Source organism: Colletotrichum jinshuiense, chromosome 3 (assembly GCF_051148585.1).
Source record: "Colletotrichum jinshuiense chromosome 3, complete sequence".
Lineage (NCBI taxonomy): Eukaryota > Fungi > Ascomycota > Sordariomycetes > Glomerellales > Glomerellaceae > Colletotrichum > Colletotrichum jinshuiense.
Genome location: NC_139310.1, coordinates 5,574,769 through 5,595,983, shown reverse-complemented (window position 1 = coordinate 5,595,983; position 21,215 = coordinate 5,574,769). Strand labels below are relative to the sequence as shown.

The 21,215-nt window shown below is 51.6% G+C and overlaps 9 protein-coding genes across 9 annotated transcripts; 5 read left to right on the top strand and 4 right to left on the bottom strand.

Moving 5' to 3' along the window:
- Positions 1–2,560: 2,560 nt before the first annotated feature.
- On the bottom strand, positions 2,561–4,370 carry EsH8_III_001476 (cytochrome P450; the record flags this gene model as incomplete). Its single annotated transcript, XM_083263201.1, has 4 exons — positions 2,561–2,994; positions 3,058–3,411; positions 3,857–3,947; positions 4,017–4,370. 4 exons carry the CDS (start codon positions 4,368–4,370, stop codon positions 2,561–2,563), a joined length of 1,233 nt encoding a protein of 410 aa, XP_083123688.1.
- Positions 4,371–7,872: 3,502 nt separating this feature from the next.
- EsH8_III_001475 (uncharacterized protein) lies at positions 7,873–8,381 on the top strand (the record flags this gene model as incomplete). The annotated part of the gene is made up of 2 exons (XM_083263200.1): positions 7,873–8,192; positions 8,252–8,381. The coding sequence occupies 2 exons, from the start codon at positions 7,873–7,875 to the stop codon at positions 8,379–8,381; spliced, it is 450 nt and encodes a 149-aa protein (XP_083123687.1).
- A 1,197-nt stretch (positions 8,382–9,578) lies between these two features.
- EsH8_III_001474 (proteasome regulatory particle lid subunit RPN5) lies at positions 9,579–11,230 on the top strand (the record flags this gene model as incomplete). Its single annotated transcript, XM_083263199.1, has 4 exons — positions 9,579–9,662; positions 9,726–9,782; positions 9,836–10,555; positions 10,610–11,230. 4 exons carry the CDS (start codon positions 9,579–9,581, stop codon positions 11,228–11,230), a joined length of 1,482 nt encoding a protein of 493 aa, XP_083123686.1.
- Positions 11,231–11,436: 206 nt separating this feature from the next.
- Positions 11,437–12,394, bottom strand: EsH8_III_001473 (serine hydrolase-domain-containing protein; the record flags this gene model as incomplete). Its single annotated transcript, XM_083263198.1, has 2 exons — positions 11,437–12,164; positions 12,301–12,394. 2 exons carry the CDS (start codon positions 12,392–12,394, stop codon positions 11,437–11,439), a joined length of 822 nt encoding a protein of 273 aa, XP_083123685.1.
- An 809-nt stretch (positions 12,395–13,203) lies between these two features.
- Positions 13,204–13,616, bottom strand: EsH8_III_001472 (F1F0 ATP synthase subunit i; the record flags this gene model as incomplete). Its single annotated transcript, XM_083263197.1, has 4 exons — positions 13,204–13,256; positions 13,311–13,361; positions 13,476–13,505; positions 13,568–13,616. The coding sequence occupies 4 exons, from the start codon at positions 13,614–13,616 to the stop codon at positions 13,204–13,206; spliced, it is 183 nt and encodes a 60-aa protein (XP_083123684.1).
- Positions 13,617–14,674: 1,058 nt separating this feature from the next.
- On the top strand, positions 14,675–15,807 carry EsH8_III_001471 (NIPSNAP-domain-containing protein; the record flags this gene model as incomplete). The annotated part of the gene is made up of 2 exons (XM_083263196.1): positions 14,675–15,260; positions 15,323–15,807. The coding sequence occupies 2 exons, from the start codon at positions 14,675–14,677 to the stop codon at positions 15,805–15,807; spliced, it is 1,071 nt and encodes a 356-aa protein (XP_083123683.1).
- Positions 15,808–16,216: 409 nt separating this feature from the next.
- Positions 16,217–17,378, bottom strand: EsH8_III_001470 (RAVE subunit 2/Rogdi; the record flags this gene model as incomplete). The annotated part of the gene is made up of 3 exons (XM_083263195.1): positions 16,217–16,951; positions 17,010–17,195; positions 17,313–17,378. The coding sequence occupies 3 exons, from the start codon at positions 17,376–17,378 to the stop codon at positions 16,217–16,219; spliced, it is 987 nt and encodes a 328-aa protein (XP_083123682.1).
- Positions 17,379–17,890: 512 nt separating this feature from the next.
- EsH8_III_001469 (ribonuclease P/MRP protein subunit POP7) lies at positions 17,891–18,500 on the top strand (the record flags this gene model as incomplete). Its single annotated transcript, XM_083263194.1, has 2 exons — positions 17,891–17,993; positions 18,061–18,500. 2 exons carry the CDS (start codon positions 17,891–17,893, stop codon positions 18,498–18,500), a joined length of 543 nt encoding a protein of 180 aa, XP_083123681.1.
- A 1,191-nt stretch (positions 18,501–19,691) lies between these two features.
- Positions 19,692–20,240, top strand: EsH8_III_001468 (uncharacterized protein; the record flags this gene model as incomplete). The annotated part of the gene is made up of 1 exon (XM_083263193.1): positions 19,692–20,240. The coding sequence occupies one exon, from the start codon at positions 19,692–19,694 to the stop codon at positions 20,238–20,240; it is 549 nt and encodes a 182-aa protein (XP_083123680.1).
- Between the last annotated feature and the right edge of the window lie 975 nt (positions 20,241–21,215).

Genomic DNA, 21,215 nt, shown 5'->3' with positions numbered 1-21,215 from the left:
AAATACAGTCAAGCTGAGTCCTTCCGTTACCATATTTACGGCAGGCGTAGGTCTAACTCTAGACGTCACGCGGAAGGCAGAATAATATAACTTTATAAAGCTATTCCTCAACAGCAAGTGAGCGCCACTCGCTTCATTTGTGTTTAATGAACCGGGCGGAGTAGCAAGTTACCTGGCAAGGACTGCGCCAGGGCTTGATATAACGGCTTATGAAAAGGTGAAAGAGTTGACCATCAACTTGGAGGGAAAACAAGCAACAAATAGCGCAGGGCTGGTGTTCTTTTCAGTAATTGCGCTGCTTGCAATCTAACTTTCGAAAAGAATATCAATGGCCATCTCAATCAACGCATATTGGGCTGGCACCGGGAACATTGTTTTTCCGTTGATTGCGCAACAGTTACTACCAAAGGTCGGATTCGGCTGGACGTTACGTACGATGGGCTTCGTGATAATGTTAAACACAGCGATCATCCTGGCTATGGCACGAATTGTTTTGCCTCCACGGAAACTGGGGTGTTTTGTTGAACGGTCCAGTTTCACAGAGCTTCCCTACAGCTTGTTCTGCTCAGGCATGTTCCTAGTGTTTTGGCCTGTGTTCTTCGCCTTTTACTATGTTAGTCAATTGTCTTGTGAAACTATTTTCTGGACTAAAGAGTTGACGTATACCAGGTTTACATATTTCGTCGGGAAGTTATTGATGTCGACAGCACTACCTCGTTGACCCTTCTCCTTCTTATGAATGCTGTCAGCATCCCAGCTCGCGTTCTCCTCGCGTTACTGTCCGACCAAGTCATCGGTCCCTTGAATACCCGCCTTTTAACAACGCTTCTTTCCCGGTACCATTCGTTTAATGCTGGATGCCCGTCAAATCAATCGGCGCCTTTTTCGCCTTCTGCGTTACATATGGCTCTTTCTTTGCGGGGGTGCAAAGTTTCTTTGCAGCAACATGCTCAGATTTGACCACAAACTTGACAAAAAATGCGCCTGAGAACGGGCATGCTGTTAACAATTGTTTCCATTGTATGTTTAACCGGACAGCCACAAGCTGGAATGCTCATTGAGAGGGGCAGGGGAAGTTTAATATATGCGCAGGTGTTTGGAGGGACGGCCTTATTAGGCGGAACCCTAGTTCTACTTGGCGTAGGTATCGCTAACCACCCTATTAGTCTGACTAAGACATATTAGGAAATATCTGTATGCGTGAAGCTAGATGACATGGTAAAGTAGATAGGAAGTATCTGGCGAATCATAGAGATGATTGTAGGAAGAGAAAGGGGTTCGAAGGTACAGAGTTACTCGACATCAAGATAGTTCCGCAGTGCAGCAAGTGAACGCAACTTGGATTTAACGACAGTAGCTGACAGAGTACTGTGGTTTTCAACATATCAATACTGCATACGGCTTCCATTACAAATTAGTTGCTCTTTCATAACACCTTTGCAAGCTGTAGTGGTTAGCAATACACCTACCCAACAAATAAAACACTAGAAAAGGGCTTAATTTGACTGCAATCTTGCAAGTTAAAGATCGCCAATACCGACACTGTTTCAACCCTTCGATTTGATATCTTCTACCTCTATTGGATTACCTAGCCAGACTACGGGCAAGCAGTTAGCAACAGCGGAGACCGTAGATGCCATCCGGGCTGCCAGCAGCAATATCTTCACAATTGCTGCTGCTTCTGCCAACCTTCTTGCTTTCTCTTCTAGACACGCACATAGACGAATATAGAACCACTTTACGCATTGGTTTACTTTGATTTACTACCCGTACAGGTATCCTGTGGCACCAACAGCCTCCTTGCCACCAAGCGGCATTCAGAATTTTGCAGGAGTGTCGATTATAAAGATGTCTTAAGATAGAGAAGTACCAGTAGGGGGCATGGAGATTGCAATGTTGGTATTGATACAGATGAGTTGTGAGTTTTAAAACCCCGGGATTCAATGAAAACTAACAAGGGGTTAATAGACCTCTTGAAGGCATTTTTTTTTTTTGGTAGCCCAAATGGACGAGTTGCATTAATGTCTTATCAATACACGTATATCCTTGCTGTAAGTGGTGATATCACAGGATACCCGTACGGGTGATAATTCAAGCGTAAGCAATGAAAGGTCAAAACTGGTACTGTATTCTGGTGTGTGTATGTATATAAGAGAAAGTAGGTAGGTTGGCAGCAGCAGCAGCAGTAGTGAAGATGTCGCTGTTGGCAGCCGAGAGGTTGGATCTCCGGGTTCTGCTGCCGCGCCCGTTGCCATGGCCGGCCCCCTGCATTGAGTAATTCAACAGTAAGACAGCAATCTCGCTTTTTTTACAAGGATTACCACAAATTTTGCGTCATTGAATGTGTTATATACAGTCTAGATTGGCATCTGCGCATGCCTATATATTTAATGCAACCATTTTATTGATTACTACTTGAGTTGATAAGTGGTGTAATGTTTTATCTTCGTGGTCACTGACCCCATTCACATTTGTCTACAATGAGCCGTTCCCATTGACGAGTAGAAAGATAATGACGTGTCGAATTGAAAAAGCGTCTTGTAAATGATCAACTGGTCGTTCAGAACTCCAAAGAATCCAAGTCAATCTCCTCCTTTCTCCGACGGATCAGCAACTTCGTGGTGGGATCTGGCAAAAACGTCATGCTATACGGTATAGGCTGGGGGTTAGCACCATCAGGAAGCTTCCATTCGTACTTGAGCAGCATGTGGGCCATCGCAACCTTGAGCTCGTGGGTGGCAAAGAAGCGACCCGGGCACGCGTGGTGACCGTGGCCGAAGGCAGGATGCCTTGCGCTGGTGCTGACAAGATGAGCTTGCTTTTCTTCTTCGGTGTTATGCATGTTGAAAAAGCGATAGCCGTTATAGACAAGCGGATTCTCGTGGTAGTTTGAGTCCCACATGTGAGTGTTGGTGGCGATAACCTTTTGGCCCTTGCGCAGAATGAAACCGGTAGAAAGCTTGATATCCTTTTGAACTGTACGACGCCAGGTGGCTATGACTTGGTGGTTAGTATAGTAATAAATATAGAGAAACACTCAGCGTAAGGAAGACTTACATAGCAACACAGGTTTTATCCGCTGAGTCTCCTTGAAGACACTGTCCATCAGCTTTAAGTTGTACAGCGCCGTCTTTGTGAACCCCTCAGTACTGAACACTCGAATAACTTCTTCACGGAGAGGCTCAAAAAGCTCTGGGTTGCTAGCCAAGTCGATCATGCACTGTTGAAGTAAATCACTTGTTGTGTGGATAGCAACAAGGGATAAGGAGATCTGCGCAATAGCGGGATCGTACTTAGTCTTGGCCTCAGCTTTAAACCATTCAATAGAGTCGTCAAAGATGACTCCAGTTTCTCCGCGTGCCAGAGCGGCCGATTTAATCGACTCTCGCTTGTCAAGATGAGGCTGTAGCGCTTTACGACATTCGGCGAGAAGCTTGCGAACGTGCCAGCAGGATGGAAGGAACCAGTGTACAAAGGGTCGTGCCCAGCGAGGCCAACGACCGAGTTCCGAGGCGACAGAGAAAGCAGTGGAGGTGTAATCTCCACAGACGCGGACCCATTCCTCGTCTCGGCAGAGTTCTTCGCCCATAAATACTCTCGAGGAAAGGCGTGAAATAATTCGGATAATATCGTCCTGAGGAAGCATCTCGTGCCATGCTTTAAAGGGCCTAATGTTAGCGAATGCCAGGCGTTGATTTTAAAGTGGATCTCGAGCCGTGGCCTACCAGTTGAGTCACTGAACACTTGGCGGAGCTCACGTGTAGCTTCTTCAGACAGAGCTCTTGTGATCTTGCCTGTAGGGTTTTATTTAGTCACAGCTTGGGACGCTTAAGTCCAGGTGAATTAAGAAACTTACCAAGGGACTTCGTTAGATATTTGTTGATAACCCTGGTGGTGTTGGGACTGCCTTTGAAGGGATCGAAACCGGGCACGTAGCCATGAGCGTCCTGCAAGTTCCGAAGTCAGCCTTGAACTTGACATCAGCCCGGGTTAAAAATCTGGCCTACATCGGTTACAGGCTCCATAAGGTCCAGCTTCGGATCGTTTCTGACTTCATGCATGAGCTCGGGAGGCAAGACCACAACCTCGCCCCACGGCGAGGTCATCTTGTACAGGTTGCTGCCAAAGACGGCCCTGCCTCGGAGCATCAACTCTTTGCTTGTCTCGATAAACTCGCCCATGCGGCGTCGATTAGTGAACTCAAATGGTTTGAGAGGGTTGATCTCTGGGAGCTTCGTGCCATTGTCGCCGATGTTATAGACCAAAACGACGAGCAGGAAGGCCGTAATGAGGTAGGGAATTGGCTGCGTGGTAGGCAGTGGGATAGAGTAGCCGCCAGAGCCCAGATCAAGGGGGTTTTGGGAGGCCATTGCAGAGATGTCGGCCTTGGTTCTCTCTATGGCTGTGTTGATAGGGCACCGTCAAGTGTGTTGTCTGGCATCTTGGGTGGTACTGAATCAGACGGATTGCACACTATATATACCATTTTTTTGCAATGAACACCATCCATCGAGAGTTCGAGACGGAGTCTGTCAAGGCCGTCGCTGTGTGCAATCTCAATGACAAGTAAATCATTTTGCCTGGAACATCTGGTAACTAACCCCACTATGTTACAAGCCTTCGCCGACAGGTTTGAGAGCCAAGCTTTCTGCCAGTCCCGGGGAGTCGGTCGTTGGCACTCGGCCCGAGCCATTTAAGCTTCTCCGCCGTATTCGTATTTCGGAGCCTTATGCCGGCCGCATCTGGACTCCGGTTGTGGGGCAGAGACGTCGATCTGCCGTCGGCTCCCATGCTTAGTTCGCATTCACGACACGGAGCCAGATTATAGACCAACCAGCAGGGCTTCATTTCTGAATTTGACTGCGGAATACCTCGGTCCCAGCTTATCAGTGGGTTGTTCACGGCTCTGAGCATTGGCCCTGATCAGAGAGCGTGGAACCTTGGATGAATCCCCAATCTCAGGGGTGTTACAATGATTCTAGCGTTGTGGACATGGTCTCCTCAGTGTAGCATTTAGAACCAGGGCATAAGCCGATCGCAGAAGTCTAGCCGGCTTATGGAAATCGGTAAATGCTTCAAACTTCATAGAAGACCTGCTGTGATCCCCAACAGGGGACAGATAATATTACCAGATCACTTTGCGTAATAATCTTTAGCGGCTGCTAAAGTCAGATCTAGAAGACACCGCAAAAAGTACAGAGAAAATCGCAGGCGATAGAGATACCAATCTACAGAATCCACTTGCTCGTTTATAGCGCACCTTGACGGCAAATCCTTTATAAATATTCTGTGGGGAACTAAGCATAACCCAAGAAGGCCGGGTGCAGATTCGCCTCCCTCCCTCGTCCTATTCGCCCGTTGTCCTCGGTCCCATCATCTATATCGGCCCCGCAGACCCTATTCGGTTATTTTTCATATTTAAATTCCGCCTAGGTATCTAAATGACAAGATAAAAGAGAAAGTAACATGAAGTGAAACAGAGGCCGCATAAGCGAGGGCAGGAAGGGCGTGACTTGAGTCATTTTCGACTTCCGTCTTCACTAGTACCCAACAGCATGCGAATTGCCGGTGTGATTGCATCTTTTGAACATAATTTTATGTTTTCTTGCTGCAATGTTGCATCGCATCCAAATTTGACGCGTTGCGCCTGTCTTGGCTGAGCTGCAAAGTAGTGTTTGTGTAACCCTCTTTTGATGTCTACCGATAGTGTTTTTAAGCCGGGCTACGTAACCGAGGATGAATAATTTGCCAGACAGCACCGAAGTTTCCGGCCATCTAATTAAAGCCACGTATCGCTAATAGGAAGAAGTTGTTCATCATGCGGTGAGGTGAGCAGTAGTGTGAGGGGCTGATCAATAGTTCATTCAAGGAATTGGTGCCGTGAAGTGTGAAAGGCTACCCGGGAACTGACCTGGTACAGCTCACAGAAACAACAACAGCAGCAACGATTACAACAATCATTACAATACGGAGAGCATCAGAAACAATATGGTCTTGTCTCCTTATGATCTAGGGCTTCCCCCAGACGGCGGCTTCCGAGTTTGGTTGCAAGCCGCTGCTGCGCATTTGGTCATGTTCAACTCTTGGGGATAGATCAATTCTTTCGGCTTTTTTTTTCAATCATACTAGGTAAACACGCTAATCTTCTCGCCTTACTCAATCTCTTGGGTTGGCTCTGTCCAATTCTTCTTGATTTTCTTCAAAGGAGCCTTCTCCGGAAGAGCAGCAGATGCCAGCCACCTTCGGAAAGTGCTACTGGCAGAGAATCTGTTGCAGATGTCGGGGGTGTTCATGAGATCTCTGGCTACAGAGTACTGGTAGTTATTCCTCTCACACGGAATACGTACTGGACTCAGAGATGGGCTGTTTCAATATATCAATACTGCATACGGCTTCCATTGATAGAAACGATTTTGTTACAGTTGGAAGAGGTCACCGCTGAACTGACGATGTCAACACCAGGGTGGGTTAACATCGATGCTTCCCGAATGATCGGGACTAGCTACTGACAGGTGTCGGCTGCAAGGGACACACAAGGATGTCGGGATTGAAGTCTGACACGAGATCTGCGATGCAGCTCCTGAGACTCATCTGTATCTGTCAGCTCAACTGAGCGGGAGATATGAGGTGCCGGAGCCAACTTTGAATCATGGTGAAGATACAATGACGTCCGAACTTGCCTTCTACGAATGCCCGGGTTCATCGTACACCTTGTAGCGGACATGACTGCTGCTGAGACCTGAGATATTTCAAGCATTTTCTGATGCAGGGCAGGTAGGACGCTTGGAAGTCCATTTAAATGTCTCACTCATGCCAGGGAACCTTAGGTTATGCCGGCTGGCTATTCCGGGATATCGGCCGAGTGGCGGCGTGGCATTTTTGGAGGTTCTAATTCCATGACATCCGCCAAGCATGAACGGAGTCCCAATAATGGCATCATTGTTAATCCCTTTCGAGCTTCTTGCAAAAAGAGGGATGCTAAAATCTGTCACACGGTCAGTCAAATGATCGCGGCCTAATTCTTGACTGTCTATCCGTACATACCACATCAGCCCTAATTAGGCCACAGGGAGGCTGGTCCGACTCTTTGGCGGTTATGTTGGGGCCAGCAATGCAAGATGTGGTTCCCGACTCCGCCGCAGCAAATCAAACAACATGGCCTGCCAGCAATACGAGAAGATCATCGCACATTCACTCCGTCTTTGGCCGCCCGATGCAACGGCCAGCATTGGGAAGCAAAGCTACGTTTGATTCCGGCGGTTCGCTTACGTCTTTCCCTCGCCCTTTTGGGCTCCATTTGCCTCCCCCAGAATCGTCATTTCCCCCAAGAGGAGACCATATACTTGACTTGGCGTCCCCAAATTTCCATCAACATCATCTGACTTAGGCCTTCAGGGCCCAAAGAGTACCTTTGCTGGCCAAAGAAGATCGCAGACTGGGGCAAAACTTTCATGGAGTAGTCCATCTCGTCTACCGTTCCTGGTCAGACCCCGCGCGATGGGGCCCTTAGCACCAGATGATACGATGCTCTAATGTTTGCTCGCTTGTAGCGGGCCTCGGATGGCTCCCTTGCGGAACCTAGAGTAACGTAGCCATTTTGGCACTGCCGGACAGGCATTCCCCACATAATGATTCCCTCCTAAGTTCCGGTGACGTCGGAAACAACAACCTCATGGTTGACTTAACCAAATTGGCCAACTTGGCAATGATGAGTGTCCATTTCAACCTCTCCTTTTGGGTATAAAGGACTGTCGTGCTACCACCCGAAATTGACGTTTCCTCCTATACTTACAAATCCAAATACTCGCATCCTCTCGCTACAACTCAAGTCAACATTGCTTCCCATCAAATAAAAATTCGCCAATCGTCAGAATGAAGCTCACTCTCGCTACTGTCGCCACCCTCCTCGGTGCCTCTGCCATCGCCGCCCCGGCTCCTCAGGAGTCCGACGCTCCTCGACCGTCAGAGAACATTGACATCGCCGACCTCTCCGTCCGCAAGCATGAGAACGGTACCGTGACCAACGTCAGCTTCACCCTCTCCGGTAACAACGCCACGGATCTGCCCTGCCAAGGGGCCACAGGCATTCCCTCCGATGTGATCACTTGCAGTGAATCCAGTTATAGCTTCACAATCCGCGCTGGCTCTGAAACCGAGTTCTCTTTGCGCATCTACCATGCGCTTGGCCTTGCGTAAGTTCTGTTTTCAGATGATAAGTTGTCGTCTTCAAGGTAATTAACCACTTGAATAGTTTCGGCTACTGGGGCGAGGGGGACGTCCCTACCTACTGCCATGCCGGCGGCCTCGGTGATCTACTGTGCAACCAGGTCTACCCCACGACAATTGTCATTGACAGTACCCCCCCTCCTGTCATCCCCTAAGCACCGCGTATTTTTTATGGCGGTTATCTCTTAGCATCTAATGTGTAAACCTACCTGTATACGACTTTGGCGGTGTAAGCTGCTGCGCCAGTCTAAAATAGCAATGGGACATTTGAGACAGATTCACAATCAATAGTTCTATGAAATGATATCATTTGACATGGTAGGCCCAACTTTCATGTGATCGGTGACGTGGAAGCTGCCATCTAACATCCGTTGACCGTGCTTTGGGAATTTGTAGAGAGTTCTGCCTTTGCGGAAGGTATCTTCCTCCAGTCTCTAGAAGGCAATTTGTTGTAGGGTCAGTGGGCCAATAGTCAATTTAGCATTGCAGCGGCCCTTGAAGATTTTTCCTTTTTCGCAGAGCTACCAAACGACCATACCTTACCATGTTTTCCTTTCTTTGGAGGGTCGAATGGATAATAACACCCTAATACGTGTGTGGGCATCCTCTTTGGTAGAAGTGGGTTACAATGCCTGTATTGATCCGCCAGCTTCTATTTTGACAGGGAAAAAAAAAAACCACTTATTACCTGCGCCGTGGAGTCCAGCGGCATTATTTGCGGATTTTGATGGTGTTAGGAGGCGGGCATAAAATGGTGCGTCGTGTTTGAAAGCTTTTGTTCACGCAATTATTTTGCAAGTGATAGACTGACTTCAACATGTTTCACGTAAGGAAATCGCGCAGGTGACCGAATTAAAGTCCGAAAATACCTCTTTTCCTCTCTCTCTCACTTATTGTCTTTTTTGATTCCGTGGTGTCAGCTGGGGTCCATCACTGGAGTTGTGGTATACATAAACAAGTAATGAGAGAGGCAGACGGTAAAGACAGCAACCACTAAGACCGAAACAAAACAAAAAATAGTCTCGCTCACTGTATGGACAAAGGAGCTGACACGGTCGGTATGCACAGGTCGCCAGTGGTGGGGCAGGTGCGGCCAGGAAAAGGTGCACTTCCGTGCCTGCCCGCCTTACCTAATCCGGGTACCTGAGCATCTGAGGTGGCCAGGGTGAGGTAGGTAGGCACGAGCATGTTGCGTACCTACCTAGCTGCGGGAGCCTCACACCAAACAACCATTCTAGCCTCGATCCCCCAACCAACAATATCCCGACCAGCCACTCCGACGCTCCACGAAACGAACACGCATTGCATCCTCCTTCCTGATTTCATACAAAGTCCGAAAAACAGCCAGCAAGATGTCTGACGGCGCGCTGAAGCCCGAGAAGGACTTCTCGAAGGAGACGGACAAGCAGATCCCGGAGGCTGAGACGCTTGCGAAGGTGGGCAGCTCTCGAATTGCTCGAGTTTGGTGCTGTGCTGTTGCTAACAGTTCCGGATTATAGAGCGATATTACAGCCGCCATCGAGAAGCTCAGTGTCCTGGAGAAGCAGACCCGCCAGGTGAGCCTTGTGCCCCTCCCTCCGCCAAACGTCATCAATCTAACGAACCGCAGTCCTCAGATCTTGCATCGACGTCGCGTATACTGATAGCCATCGTGAACATCGCCAAAAATGCGGGAGACTGGAGCTTGATGAACGAGCAGGTTCTGATCCTCTCGAAGAAGCATGGCCAGCTCAAGCAAGCTATTACCAAGATGGTGCAGGCTGTGATGGGCTTCCTCGACGCCACGCCGAACCTGGACACCAAGCTCACCGTCATCGAGACGCTGCGGACAGTCACCGAGGGCAAGATCTTTGTCGAAGTCGAGCGCGCGCGCGTCACCAAGACTCTGTCCGATATCAAGAAGGAGCAGGGCGACCTTAAGGCGGCGACGGACATTCTCTGTGAGCTGCAGGTGGAGACCTTCGGTTCTATGGACCGCCGGGAGAAGACCGAGTTCATCCTTGCACAAGTTGCTCTCTGCATCGAGAATGGCGATTGGACCCAGGCTAGCATCCTGAGCCGAAAGATCAGCACCCGATACCTCTCGCGAAAGCCGAAGAAGACACCCGAGCAGCTGGAGAAGGAGAGGAAGGACCGCGAGAAGAAGAAGGCGAGAGGCGAAGAGGTTCCCGAGGAGAAGGAGGACGACACAACCGACTTGAAGCTGCGGTATTACGAGCAACAAATCATCCTCTCCAAGCATGAGGACAAGTACCTCGATGTGTGCAAGCACTACCGCCAGGTTCTCGACACTGAGGCGGTTGAGGAAGACCCCAAGAAGCTTCACCCTGTAAGAAACACCATGCTGCTGTGACTCGCCCAGCCACTGACTCGTGACCCACAGGTCCTCCAACGTATCATCTACTTCGTCATCCTCGCCCCTCACGACAACGAGCAGCACGACCTGCTTCACAGAATCCAGAAGGATTCCAGAATCAGCCAAGTTACCCAAGAGGCCGAGCTCCTCAAGCTCTTCACCGTCCACGAGCTCATGCGCTGGCCCGAGGTCTCCAAGACTTTTGGCCCTCACCTCTGCGAAACTGACGTTTTCGACGCCCAGGCCGGTCAGTCCAGCGACGAGAAGGCACACCAGCGGTGGCTGGATCTCCGTAAGCGAGTCATCGAGCACAACGTGCGTGTGGTCGCCAAGTACTACACCCGTATCCAGACGAAGCGCCTCACTCAGCTTCTCGACCTTACCGAGGACGAGACGGAGAAGTACATCAGCGAGCTGGTTACATCAAAGACGATCTATGCCAAGATCGACAGGCCCGCGCGCATCGTCAGCTTTGCGAAGCCCAGAGATGCGGATGACATCCTGAACGAGTGGAGCTCAAACATGAAGAGCCTGCTCGGTCACCTGGAGCGGATTGACCATCTGATCACCAAGGAGGAGATGATGGCTAACATCCAGCCCAGCAGCAGCTCCAAGTCAGGAAAGGGAAAGGCTACCAAGGCGCATTAGACGGATCTTAACGGTCGCCGGGGGCGCGGCACGGGATACGGCGTGTAATTGTAGAACACTACCTCAGACGGAAGGCAATAGACCAGACTGGGATGTGTAAAACATGCTTCGGTCTATTCTATGATGAAACTATGTTCTCTATGATATCCTGGTCTATGTCGATGCCGAATCATTCACTCATAGCATGCCCCGCCTACGTCATTATTCTAGATGTTGCTCTTCGCCGCCTCCTCATCGGCAATCTTCTTGATAAAGCCAATCAGCGGCATGGCCCACTCTTTGGAAATGGGCACGTAGTGACCGCCGGGGTGAACGACAACCATCGGCTCCTCGCAACGTTCCGCCAGTCCCTGGCTGCGGGACTCATCCACCACGGTATCGAGACTTCCAATGAAGTGCAGCGTAGGCGTTGTGATTTTGGGCTCGTACGCCCACTTCAGCTCCTCGGGAGGGGCGAAGAAGCCAGAGTAAATGGCGGCGAACTTGAAAGGCTGGCCGCCATTGGCATCGCGCAGCTGCTGTATCGCGGGGCGAAGCTCCTCGGGAACGTTCTCATCGCGGTGCGGCGTCTCCAACATGGCCGCCAGGAGCGCGGCGAAGGCGCCACCCTGGCTGAATCCCACAACGCCGTCGACGTTGCCGCCAGCCTCGCGGATGGCGTCCGCGGCGGTCGAGACGCCCTGCTCGAGGTGACGGTACTTGCCCGAGGACTCGTCTTTGCGCCACCAGGCCCAGGCGTCGAGGTCCTGTTCCTCCCCGCCGGCTGCCGCAGACTCGTCCGGGACGAAGCCCGGGATGTCGTGCGGGGAGAGCTTCAGTGGCCCTGTCGGGTAGAACATGGTGGGTGCAAGCTTGAAGGGGGCCAAGGACTTTGTGATGAGCTTCTCCAGAGCCCGGGTTTTGGAGCGGAACAGGGGGCCCGATTGGGTGTAACCTAGGCATGTTAATGATAAGTCTCACGGGATGGCAGTTTGTCTGACGATGCGGCGACCGGAGGGCAGGCTGTTCGCAAAGATCCGACCTATGGCGGCCAGAAAAAAGAGTGTTTATGAACAGGGAACATATCTTACCGTGCAGCATGAGTATCTTGATCTCCTTCTTCCCGTTGTTGGCGGGCTTCTTTGCTGCCGAGCCATTGGGCACCGAGCCGGTTGTGGTTGACATTTTGCAGGTGAAGACGTGGATGAAACGGGGACCAGGCTGATTTCTCTCGGTTATAAAAGAATGGAGTCTAGATGCAGGAGATGCAGCGTTTATCCGTATGTGAAGTGGGAGTCTCATATGTGTTATCTATGCTGTTGTTGGAAGGGCGTAGGTAAGGTCAAAGTGCTCAGTGAGAGGTGGATTTGTCAGAATCCACCAGCATGACTCTTCCCCGAGACCAAAGAAGTCGCGAACATTGTACAAAAATCACAGCGATGCAAGATCGGTAATGTTTTCATTCAAAACTCGAAGGCAAGCCAATCTCCTGCAATGGCTACCAGCCTGAGGCAATCACCTGTCGCCTTGGATCATATATGGTGGCACTGATTGTGAGGATGCCGTCATCACGTGATCTACATCCCCGTCCGCCCGAGCCTCTCGGGGCTTGTCCGGTCGCATACCAACTTCTGACGTTGTTCAATTGTTGCGACTAATGTAGATGTCCGTCGCCGCTCATTTGGTAGCTCACTTCGCGCGAAATGCGGTGAGGCGTCCCTTCCTTTCCAGGCGTAAGTACACATGGTATTCATAAACTGAATTGAGGCTGTCACTGCCTCCGAGGTCACATGAGGTACTATGTCCTCCGGTTCATAGTCACAATTGTGACGGATAGATGATCGATAGATTAGTACAACAGCTCAATTGAATGTGAGCCGCCTGTCTATGGTACAGCGTCCATGAAGAATACGCGTTGGCGGGTCTTTATCCTCGACACGTTCCCCAAATGCTCGGCCTTGTCTATGCATAGCCCGGACTATTCCATCGCAGCTTTAGTGAGCCTTCTTGGCGAGGGGGTTGCGGGCGTCGTTCTTCCACTCGTCGGCTGTTTCTTGTAGTCAGTATCGGGGATTCCGCGGGTTTCGATTACGCGACGTACACTTCATCATGGCGTTCTGGGCGGAGTTGATGCCGTAGGCGATGACCAGACCTGCAGATGTATCAGCCCCTGTTGTGGTTGTCGTCGCACAGTTCGCATCCTCCAATTCTTTCGCAATTCGTTTCGTTCGGACTTCTGGATATCAATCGGGGGACTCGGACATACCGGCAGCGAAGAAAGGCGCCATCGGCTTAACTACAAGGGGGGTCAGCGATTGCACGGCAACGACGCGGAGACGGGCAGCGCGGGATACGTACGGACGGGCGTGGGGTACTTCTTGAGTGCGCGAGCTCCGAGCCAAGACATCTTGAAGGTTGTGATGTGGGTTGCAGGGGGGAGAAATGGGAGTCGAGATGGCGGGCGGTATTCGGAGGTTCGATGTGAAGCTATCAAAACGAGCCTTTTTCCTCCGATTGAGCTTTCGGCGGTTGGACCCGTAGCCGAGTGTGGAAGCCTGAGGCACAAACTCGGCGACCCGAGCAAGTGGAGCATCGCCTGTTTTTGGCTGCAATGTGCACGGGCCAATTCTCGCCAGGTCGGGGAGGCTTCCACGGAGCGTCGCAGGAATATTTGTCCGCCGCCCCCTTCTACCCCGGCTCACATGTGACATCATTCGACCCTTCTCCGCATCTGGGCGCATTTGGAGGCGATACGTACCCACCTTAGCAACAGGCAAGCAAGCTCCAGCTCCCTCAACCGTTCCCCCGTGCCGTCTGCTGCGCCAGCTTTCCCCAGGTTCGAGGGGCTGATGTGCTTGGGGGGGCATGGGTTGGCGTGTTGGTGGTGCCAGACCCCGAACCTGTAATGTAGCAATCCAAACATCTCCCTCCCTTGTGTCACATTCATCTTGTCCCTGCCACACACACCTCCTGAAGCTCTCCTCCTCTTCTGCCGCTCTCACCTCACCAAAAGTGCGGGGGAACTGTGAAGAAAAGGCACACACACACACCACAGTTGCACGGTTGTAGCCCGACCTCTTACTTGCTCATCCAATTATATCCATCCCATTAGCTCAATCTGCCACTCCAAGCACGGCCGAGACCACCACCTCCTCAACGCTACCACCTCTCTCTGCCTACCACCGCCCACCAACGCCCGCCGCCCGCCGCCTCTGCACGCCGACTTGCTTCCCGTTTTGTGAAAACCCCCTGCTCTCGGGTGCCTCCTGCTTCTTGCCGATCTAGACGTATCGAATTCGCTTTCCTTTTCCCTTCACATCCTGTACCAGAGGCTTGTTCTTGCAAAACAAAACGCACGTTGGTCTCCTTTGTCCGGGCCAACCACGTATCTTGTCCAGCAGAAAGACACCTCTTGGTCACCCATCCTTCCACATACACCAATACCTTTGCCCATCCATCCTGAAGATGTTGAGCCAGCGATTGGTGCGAGCGGCCGGCGCGGCAACCCCGCGTTCCGCGCTGCGAGCATTCAGCTCGACGAGCCAGCAGCTCAAGACGCCCTCCATGGCCGACATCAGTGCCGCCCCCCAAAGCGTCGCGTCCTACAACGAGAAATCGAAGCAGTTCCGAGAGCAGTTGGTTGAGCAGCAGAAACGTCGTGAAGCAAGTGCGTACACTCGATCCGCATCCTCCCCTCCCCCTTCCTCCTCTGAGTCCGCCCCGGGCTTGGGCTCATCCTTGAGTGCTACTTCAGGACAGAAGGCCGATGCCTCTCAGGAGCCTCCGCGCAAGGCAGGCCCCTTGACCAACCTTATTTACGGCACCAAAGAGGGCCGCGAGCTCGATGCCCAGCTCGAGGCGAGCTTCAGTCAAGTCCTCGCCCGAGGCAAGTACGTCCACTCAATCGTCTTGCACGAGGTCAAGCCCGACAAGATGGAGGAGTATACCGAGCTTGTCGGTAACTGGTATCCGCGCATGGCTTCCATGCCAGAGAATAAGGTCCATCTGGTAGGAAGCTGGAGAACCGAGGTTGGAGACTGTAACACTTTCGGTATGTTGTTGCTCCATGAATTCATGCCCAGGCGAAGCCAGTTGCTAATATTAGGTCTGCAGTCCACATTTGGGAGTACCAGCGGTACCAGGGTTACCACGAGTCAATCCACAATATTGGCTCGCACCCCGAGTTCGCCGAGTTCGATAAGAAGCTTAAGAGCCTGATCACTTCGAAGAAGACGTCGCTGATGCAGGAGTTCTCATTCTGGCCCACCACACCTCCCCGACAGCTTGGCGGTATCTTCGAACTGCGATCATACACTCTGCACCCCGGCAACCTCCTGGAGTGGGAGACCCACTGGAGACGGGGTCTCAAGGCGAGACGTGAGGTCATGGAGGGCGTCGGTGCTTGGTTTGTGCAGATAGGAGATCTCAACACCGTCCACCACCTGTGGCAATTCGCCAACCTCGAGGAGCGCAAGATCCGTCGCGAGAAGAGCTGGAGCGTCGAGGGATGGAGTGAGACTGTCCACAAGACTGTCCCTCTTATTCAGACCATGAAGTCGAGGATTCTGATCCCCATGCCTTGGTCTCCTGTGGCGTAAGGGTCTCGGGTAGGACGCTACGTTCTGCTTGACTTATCCCTCGGGATGTGTACCCTAGCACTTTTCAACCTGTCACCCATACCGCATTTCATTTGTCGACGTTCGCATGGGACGTCAGAATTACCGACACTGGCTATCAGGGAGGCTCCTATTGAGCTTGTGCCTGCTCGACAGCCAAGGCAGATGAAGCCTCACCTTTGTGGACTGCGATTTAAACGCTCAGAAGGCAGTTGGCTTGGCTTGTGCATGGAACTTTGGGGGTTACTTAGGCAACTTGTATGTGTACAGAATTCTGGTAAAAACCAGCACATAAGAATCTGAAAACAGTAACCTCTTGATAAGACGTGCAAATCAATTTCTCTACCAAACTCCGGGGGTATCCAATTACAAAGGCTGTGTGATTCTCACGCTATTCATCAACTTCCTCTCCCATAACGGCCGCCAAATTCCTCCTGGCACTGGCCAATGTATTACCCAAAGCTATCAACTTGGAAGACAGTGACATCAGATTGGGGTCCGGCAGACTCTCGACGCGAACCTTTTCCCGCACAAACACCTCGGTGGCCTCGCCGTTGCTGGATGGTGTACCTAGGCCGCTGGGACTACCACCGATGCTCCTTGGATGCGCCGCGCCGTGCTTGTGCTTTGAACCGCCGTCCGTAACGGTGCTGTACGTAAAGCGGAAGGGGCGATCCATCTCGTCGTGTTCCAGTCTCCGAACCGTCCCCAGCGCGAGGCCGAGCTTGGTGCCTAGGTGGACTGGCGCATCTACGGGCTCGAGGGCGCGCAGCCAGAGGACCAGACTAGACTCCTGGAGGCCGAGATGTACGCTAATGCTGGGCCCCAGGGCCGGGTTGAAGTGTACGGGAGGGCAGGAATCGGTTTGCCAACCAGGATCGGCCTCATTGAGGGGTGGGCCCTTTAGGAGGGAGTACGACTCGGAGAGAGAGGCGGCAAGGATGCGGAGCTGGGCAGCAAGTTGGGTTGGGTTTGTTGATGGGGACGGGGTGCTGGTCAGGGAGAGAAGGTCGAGGCACTCTGTTAGGTGGGTGTGAATTGTCTCGAGGGCGGCGATGTGGACTGGGTGTGAAGGGTCGAGGGTCAGGGTCTGTGTTGGGAGTGTTCGGAGCTGGAGGTGGATCGTCTGGTCGTGAGGACGGGGGTTAGCTACGTTTGGCACAACGGATTTCCGTGGGACTGACTCCTTTGATTATTCGCGTGCCGACTCGTGTTACTGTTCCCTTGACGCGCTCGTTACGCTGCGTGCTCATTACCAGGGTGCTACCTGGGTCGATAGGGGCCAGGAGGGCGTAGCAGTCCTGCAGGCCGTGGCGGATGTCCTTGAGGACGGCGTGGGTTTCGGTGACGATCCATTCCAGCTCGCGCTTCTGGTAAGAGGGTTCAAGCCGGATTAGCATTGTATATTTCAAGACTGCAATTGAGTATGGCGGGGCCGAGTTGGACGGGCAGAGAGAGCTTGCAGCGATGGAGATGGAGACACATACGAGAGATTCCTCCTTCTTATGAACGAGCTCCTCCGGCGCCATGGGAGGCCAGATTGCTATTGACATGTTATGTTGTCGAGAGCGCTGCTCTCTGGCTTATTGTGGTTGTGGTTGTTGTCGTTGTCTTCGCAGGCAGCCGCAACAGGGCGATTGGTGGTATGCTATTAGCTCATGGTGGGTTGTTTGAAGCTTCGGACGGGGTCTCGTCATCAATGGGAGGTTTGGGGCCGGGGTTAGCTGAGGTGCCTTGTATGTGGGGGCGGCTAGTGGAGGCGTCCTGTGCCCCGCCGCTCCTGCTGCAGACCGCGGCGGAGGATCCACTTTATGCACTTTTCTCACCTTGAAGCGGCTTCAGCATTACCATTTTTGACGCCTCACTCAAGACTTTGCGTTCACATCTCTCATAGACATTGCCCCGGTCTCTGAAATCATCGACACAATATCTCTTTGTTTTGAATCTTAATTTATTTTACTTCAGAATAAAGCCTCTTTAGGTCAATTGGAGTCTCAGATTGACCCGCAACATCCAAAGTGAAAACACAATCTGTCTGCCTCCGACTCACACACGGCTGCCTACCATGGCGCCTAGTCGTCCAACAACACAAGGCCAGGCTGGCAAACCAGACTCAGACTCACACCGACCATCTTCAATGATGAACAAGTTGCCTCAACTTCCCAAGGGTAAGCCAGCCATCCCGGGCCTAGCCCACTCGAGGCTAAGTCTCATGGCCTAACACACACCCAACAGGCTCCAAGATCCAGAAGCGCGCACTGCCCCGCCGTCAGCAGCCCGTCTCATCCAAGTCACAGCTCATATATGTTTCCTCATCTACGCCCTTCATGTCTGCCGTCTCGCGGGTGCGGAAGCAGCTGGACAAGTCTCTCAAGGGCAACGTGCCGTCGACGAGAGGCATGTCGCTCAACCAGCGAGTAGACTTGCTGCATCGCGATGAGGGCACCAAGGGAGGAAATGGCGAGGCCGTGGTTCTGGGGACGGGAAAGGCCATTGAGAAAGTTCTGAGCGTAGCGGCGTGGTTTACTGAGCAAAGCGACTGCGAGGTCGAGGTGCGGACGAGGACGATTGGGACAGTGGACGACGTCGTGCTCGAGGGAGACGACGACGGTTTCGGCGACGAGAGCCGGGTGAGGAAGGTCAGCTGTCTGGAGGTCACTGTGAGGCTTAGGTGACGTCAAGGCAAATGAAAGGAGACGGCTTGCTTTGCAGATGCCAGTTGCGTCAGCCACTCACCGGGATTCGATGATCGAGAATGAGTTCTTGGGGACAACGCAGTTACAGTGCTTTATTACTCTGTATCTAGGGGAATGCTGGGCATTTTGGAACTCGGAAGGCGAGGCCGCAGAGACAACACACCGTGATAAAGAACCCTCAACTCTCCAGGGCGAGGATCCAGGATAGGTTAATGATACCCGGCCATGAGGCCTCAAAATTACATTTTATTTCACACCTTATGTCTAATTCTAAAACGGCTTGACATGATTTTATTGCAACATGAATTCAACGAAGCCACGCCAAGTCTAGTTTGGCATCATGTCCAATACTTATAAACAGAACACATGCAACATTCAGCTTGATTTTGATTTTAAGCAGGTCAAATGTCTCACTTGCTCAATTAAAAATACGAGGTATCTTGGCCGTTTCCTGCAAGCCGAGAATTACGTCACTTTGGGAAGCGGGATCTCCAATAATCGCCACGATCAAGCACGTGAGCGTGATGCTGTCTCACATTGATGGGAATGGATGGAGGAATAAGAGTTCAAAATCAGATATAAAAAGATAATAAGTTTCTGTTGGGAAGTCGTATTAGCAGCCCAACCCCAAAGAACCTTCGACGTAACATTGCCAAGTCCCAAAGATCAGCAGCAACTAACCAGTACTACTAGCCGAAAATACGGGATTGGGCTTTATTTTTTCTGTGGGTAACCCGCAGGCTTATTGAATGCACGTAAGATAACTTGAAGGATCCGAGGTAGACAGCGATCCTATCTAGTCCACCTTAGCTCGCACTCAACTGCAGAATCCTAGCCAGAGAGGCGGCGTTCGAGAGTGATAATAGGTCGTTTGAAAGCTAGGTGGACTGCAGCAAGTACGACATCGTACGAGCGGTGTGCAGGATTTAGGTAAGACGGTTGTGCGTGTGCGGCGTATTGTCAACTGCTCCAGCGACTTCAAATTGCTACATCAAGGTTGCATTAAGGAACATTGTATATAAGATTTGCATATAAGAGGTGTGAGTTTTCAGCGAACGAGTAGAACGTTGTCTACCAAATCAGGCTCATATCTACATCATTCAAAAAAGAAAAAACTAAACCCTACCAAGCCATAATTCAATTTCTCTTTTACTCAACGACACCTTCAATATGATTATGCAAACTATCATAAAGGCTGCTATCCTCTCCGTCGCAGCGACGGCAGCAAACATTCCCATCAGAAACACTGATACTCCTGACGGCTTCCGCCTCTGGGCCAACATGACCTACCCCGATCTCCCACCGGACTTTGGCCCTTATGTTCAGGGTCAAGAGCTCAGCTACGTCTCCAACACTGAGTGCCTGGCTGACGTCGTCCTCGTACCCGCCGGTCTTGGATCCATATTCCGTACCAACAACGACACTGTTGGCGTTGCCCACCTTGGTGACGACTCCTCCCCATCTGCGGGCATGGTCATTACTCCCGGCGGTACTGCGACGGTGCCGAGCGGTAAGACTGTGGAGCTGAAGTGCTCGGCTGGTACCCCGGGGGTCTTTCTCACGGTTGATGGCCTGGAATATCCAAAGGAGGGCGGCCCAAAGGGGGCCGGCGGATTTATGGCGTGCAAAAGAACGAACGCCGTGGAGTTGAGCTTCTTTAGGTGGGGCCAGAGGCCACTTTTAGGTTGCACTGTTGTTCAGCTTCTTCCGATCTACTAAGGGATGTGAGTGGGCTGTCTGTCAGATTTCATAGGGAAACGGTCTGAACTTTCACAGCCGAATAACACCACACATAGAAGCGTGTACCCGTTGAATTACAATTGGCCACATACCTATGGCCCAAATTTTCTATGCACCAGATACGGTAAACTGCATACAGCCTAATTAGCAAAAGGTGCCTGGATCATCCCGCTCAGCCGCTCACCCTGATCGCGGGAACCTCGGGCGGCAGGCGATCTGATTGCACCTGAATGGCAGATTGGCATGGAGGTCTACAGACTCAGGACCAAGCCAACATGAGGCCGACCAGGGCTGTGGTGACGACCCAATCCGAAGCTAATCCTGACCTCTACCTGTATCAGCCAGACCGTAGAGTAGCATGGCAAGACGATAGTGATAGATCGTTCGCGTGCTTTATCAATTCCAAATTAAGCCCGAGCTGGCTGGAACCCAGGCTGAGCCAGCTTGGGCTGATTGCATATCTCATTGATCATATAGTCATCAACCAAAAACCAAACTTTCTATTTCTCTTTAAAACATGACACGAGAAGCTTAGACTGTACTCTGTATTCATCGCCACTATTCCATATCAGGTGAAGTGACATAAACGCCGTGGACGTTGATGCCACCGCCGCTTTTCCATATTCTACTGCTCTTATGAACTTCAGCCAAAACCTCTTGGCTTAAGAGGCTTCTCCATGTGAAAGCAATGTCCAAATCCACTGATGAAGGCCTGTCTTCGGGACCATCATGCTGCCGCCACAATCCCAGCTTCGCCAGTGTGTCCTGCTCCCAGATTGCCATACCCAGCTCACGATAGGGCCAGAACGGAATGCCGCGGATGGGAGAGCGCGGGGAAATATTAGACTGCATCGCGAAAAAAAGCCTTGATTCTGGGTCCATTATCAGCAAGTCATCTTGATTCCCTTTGCTGTTGGTTCCTGGCGGCGAGGCAGAGTCTGGCCACTTAATGGC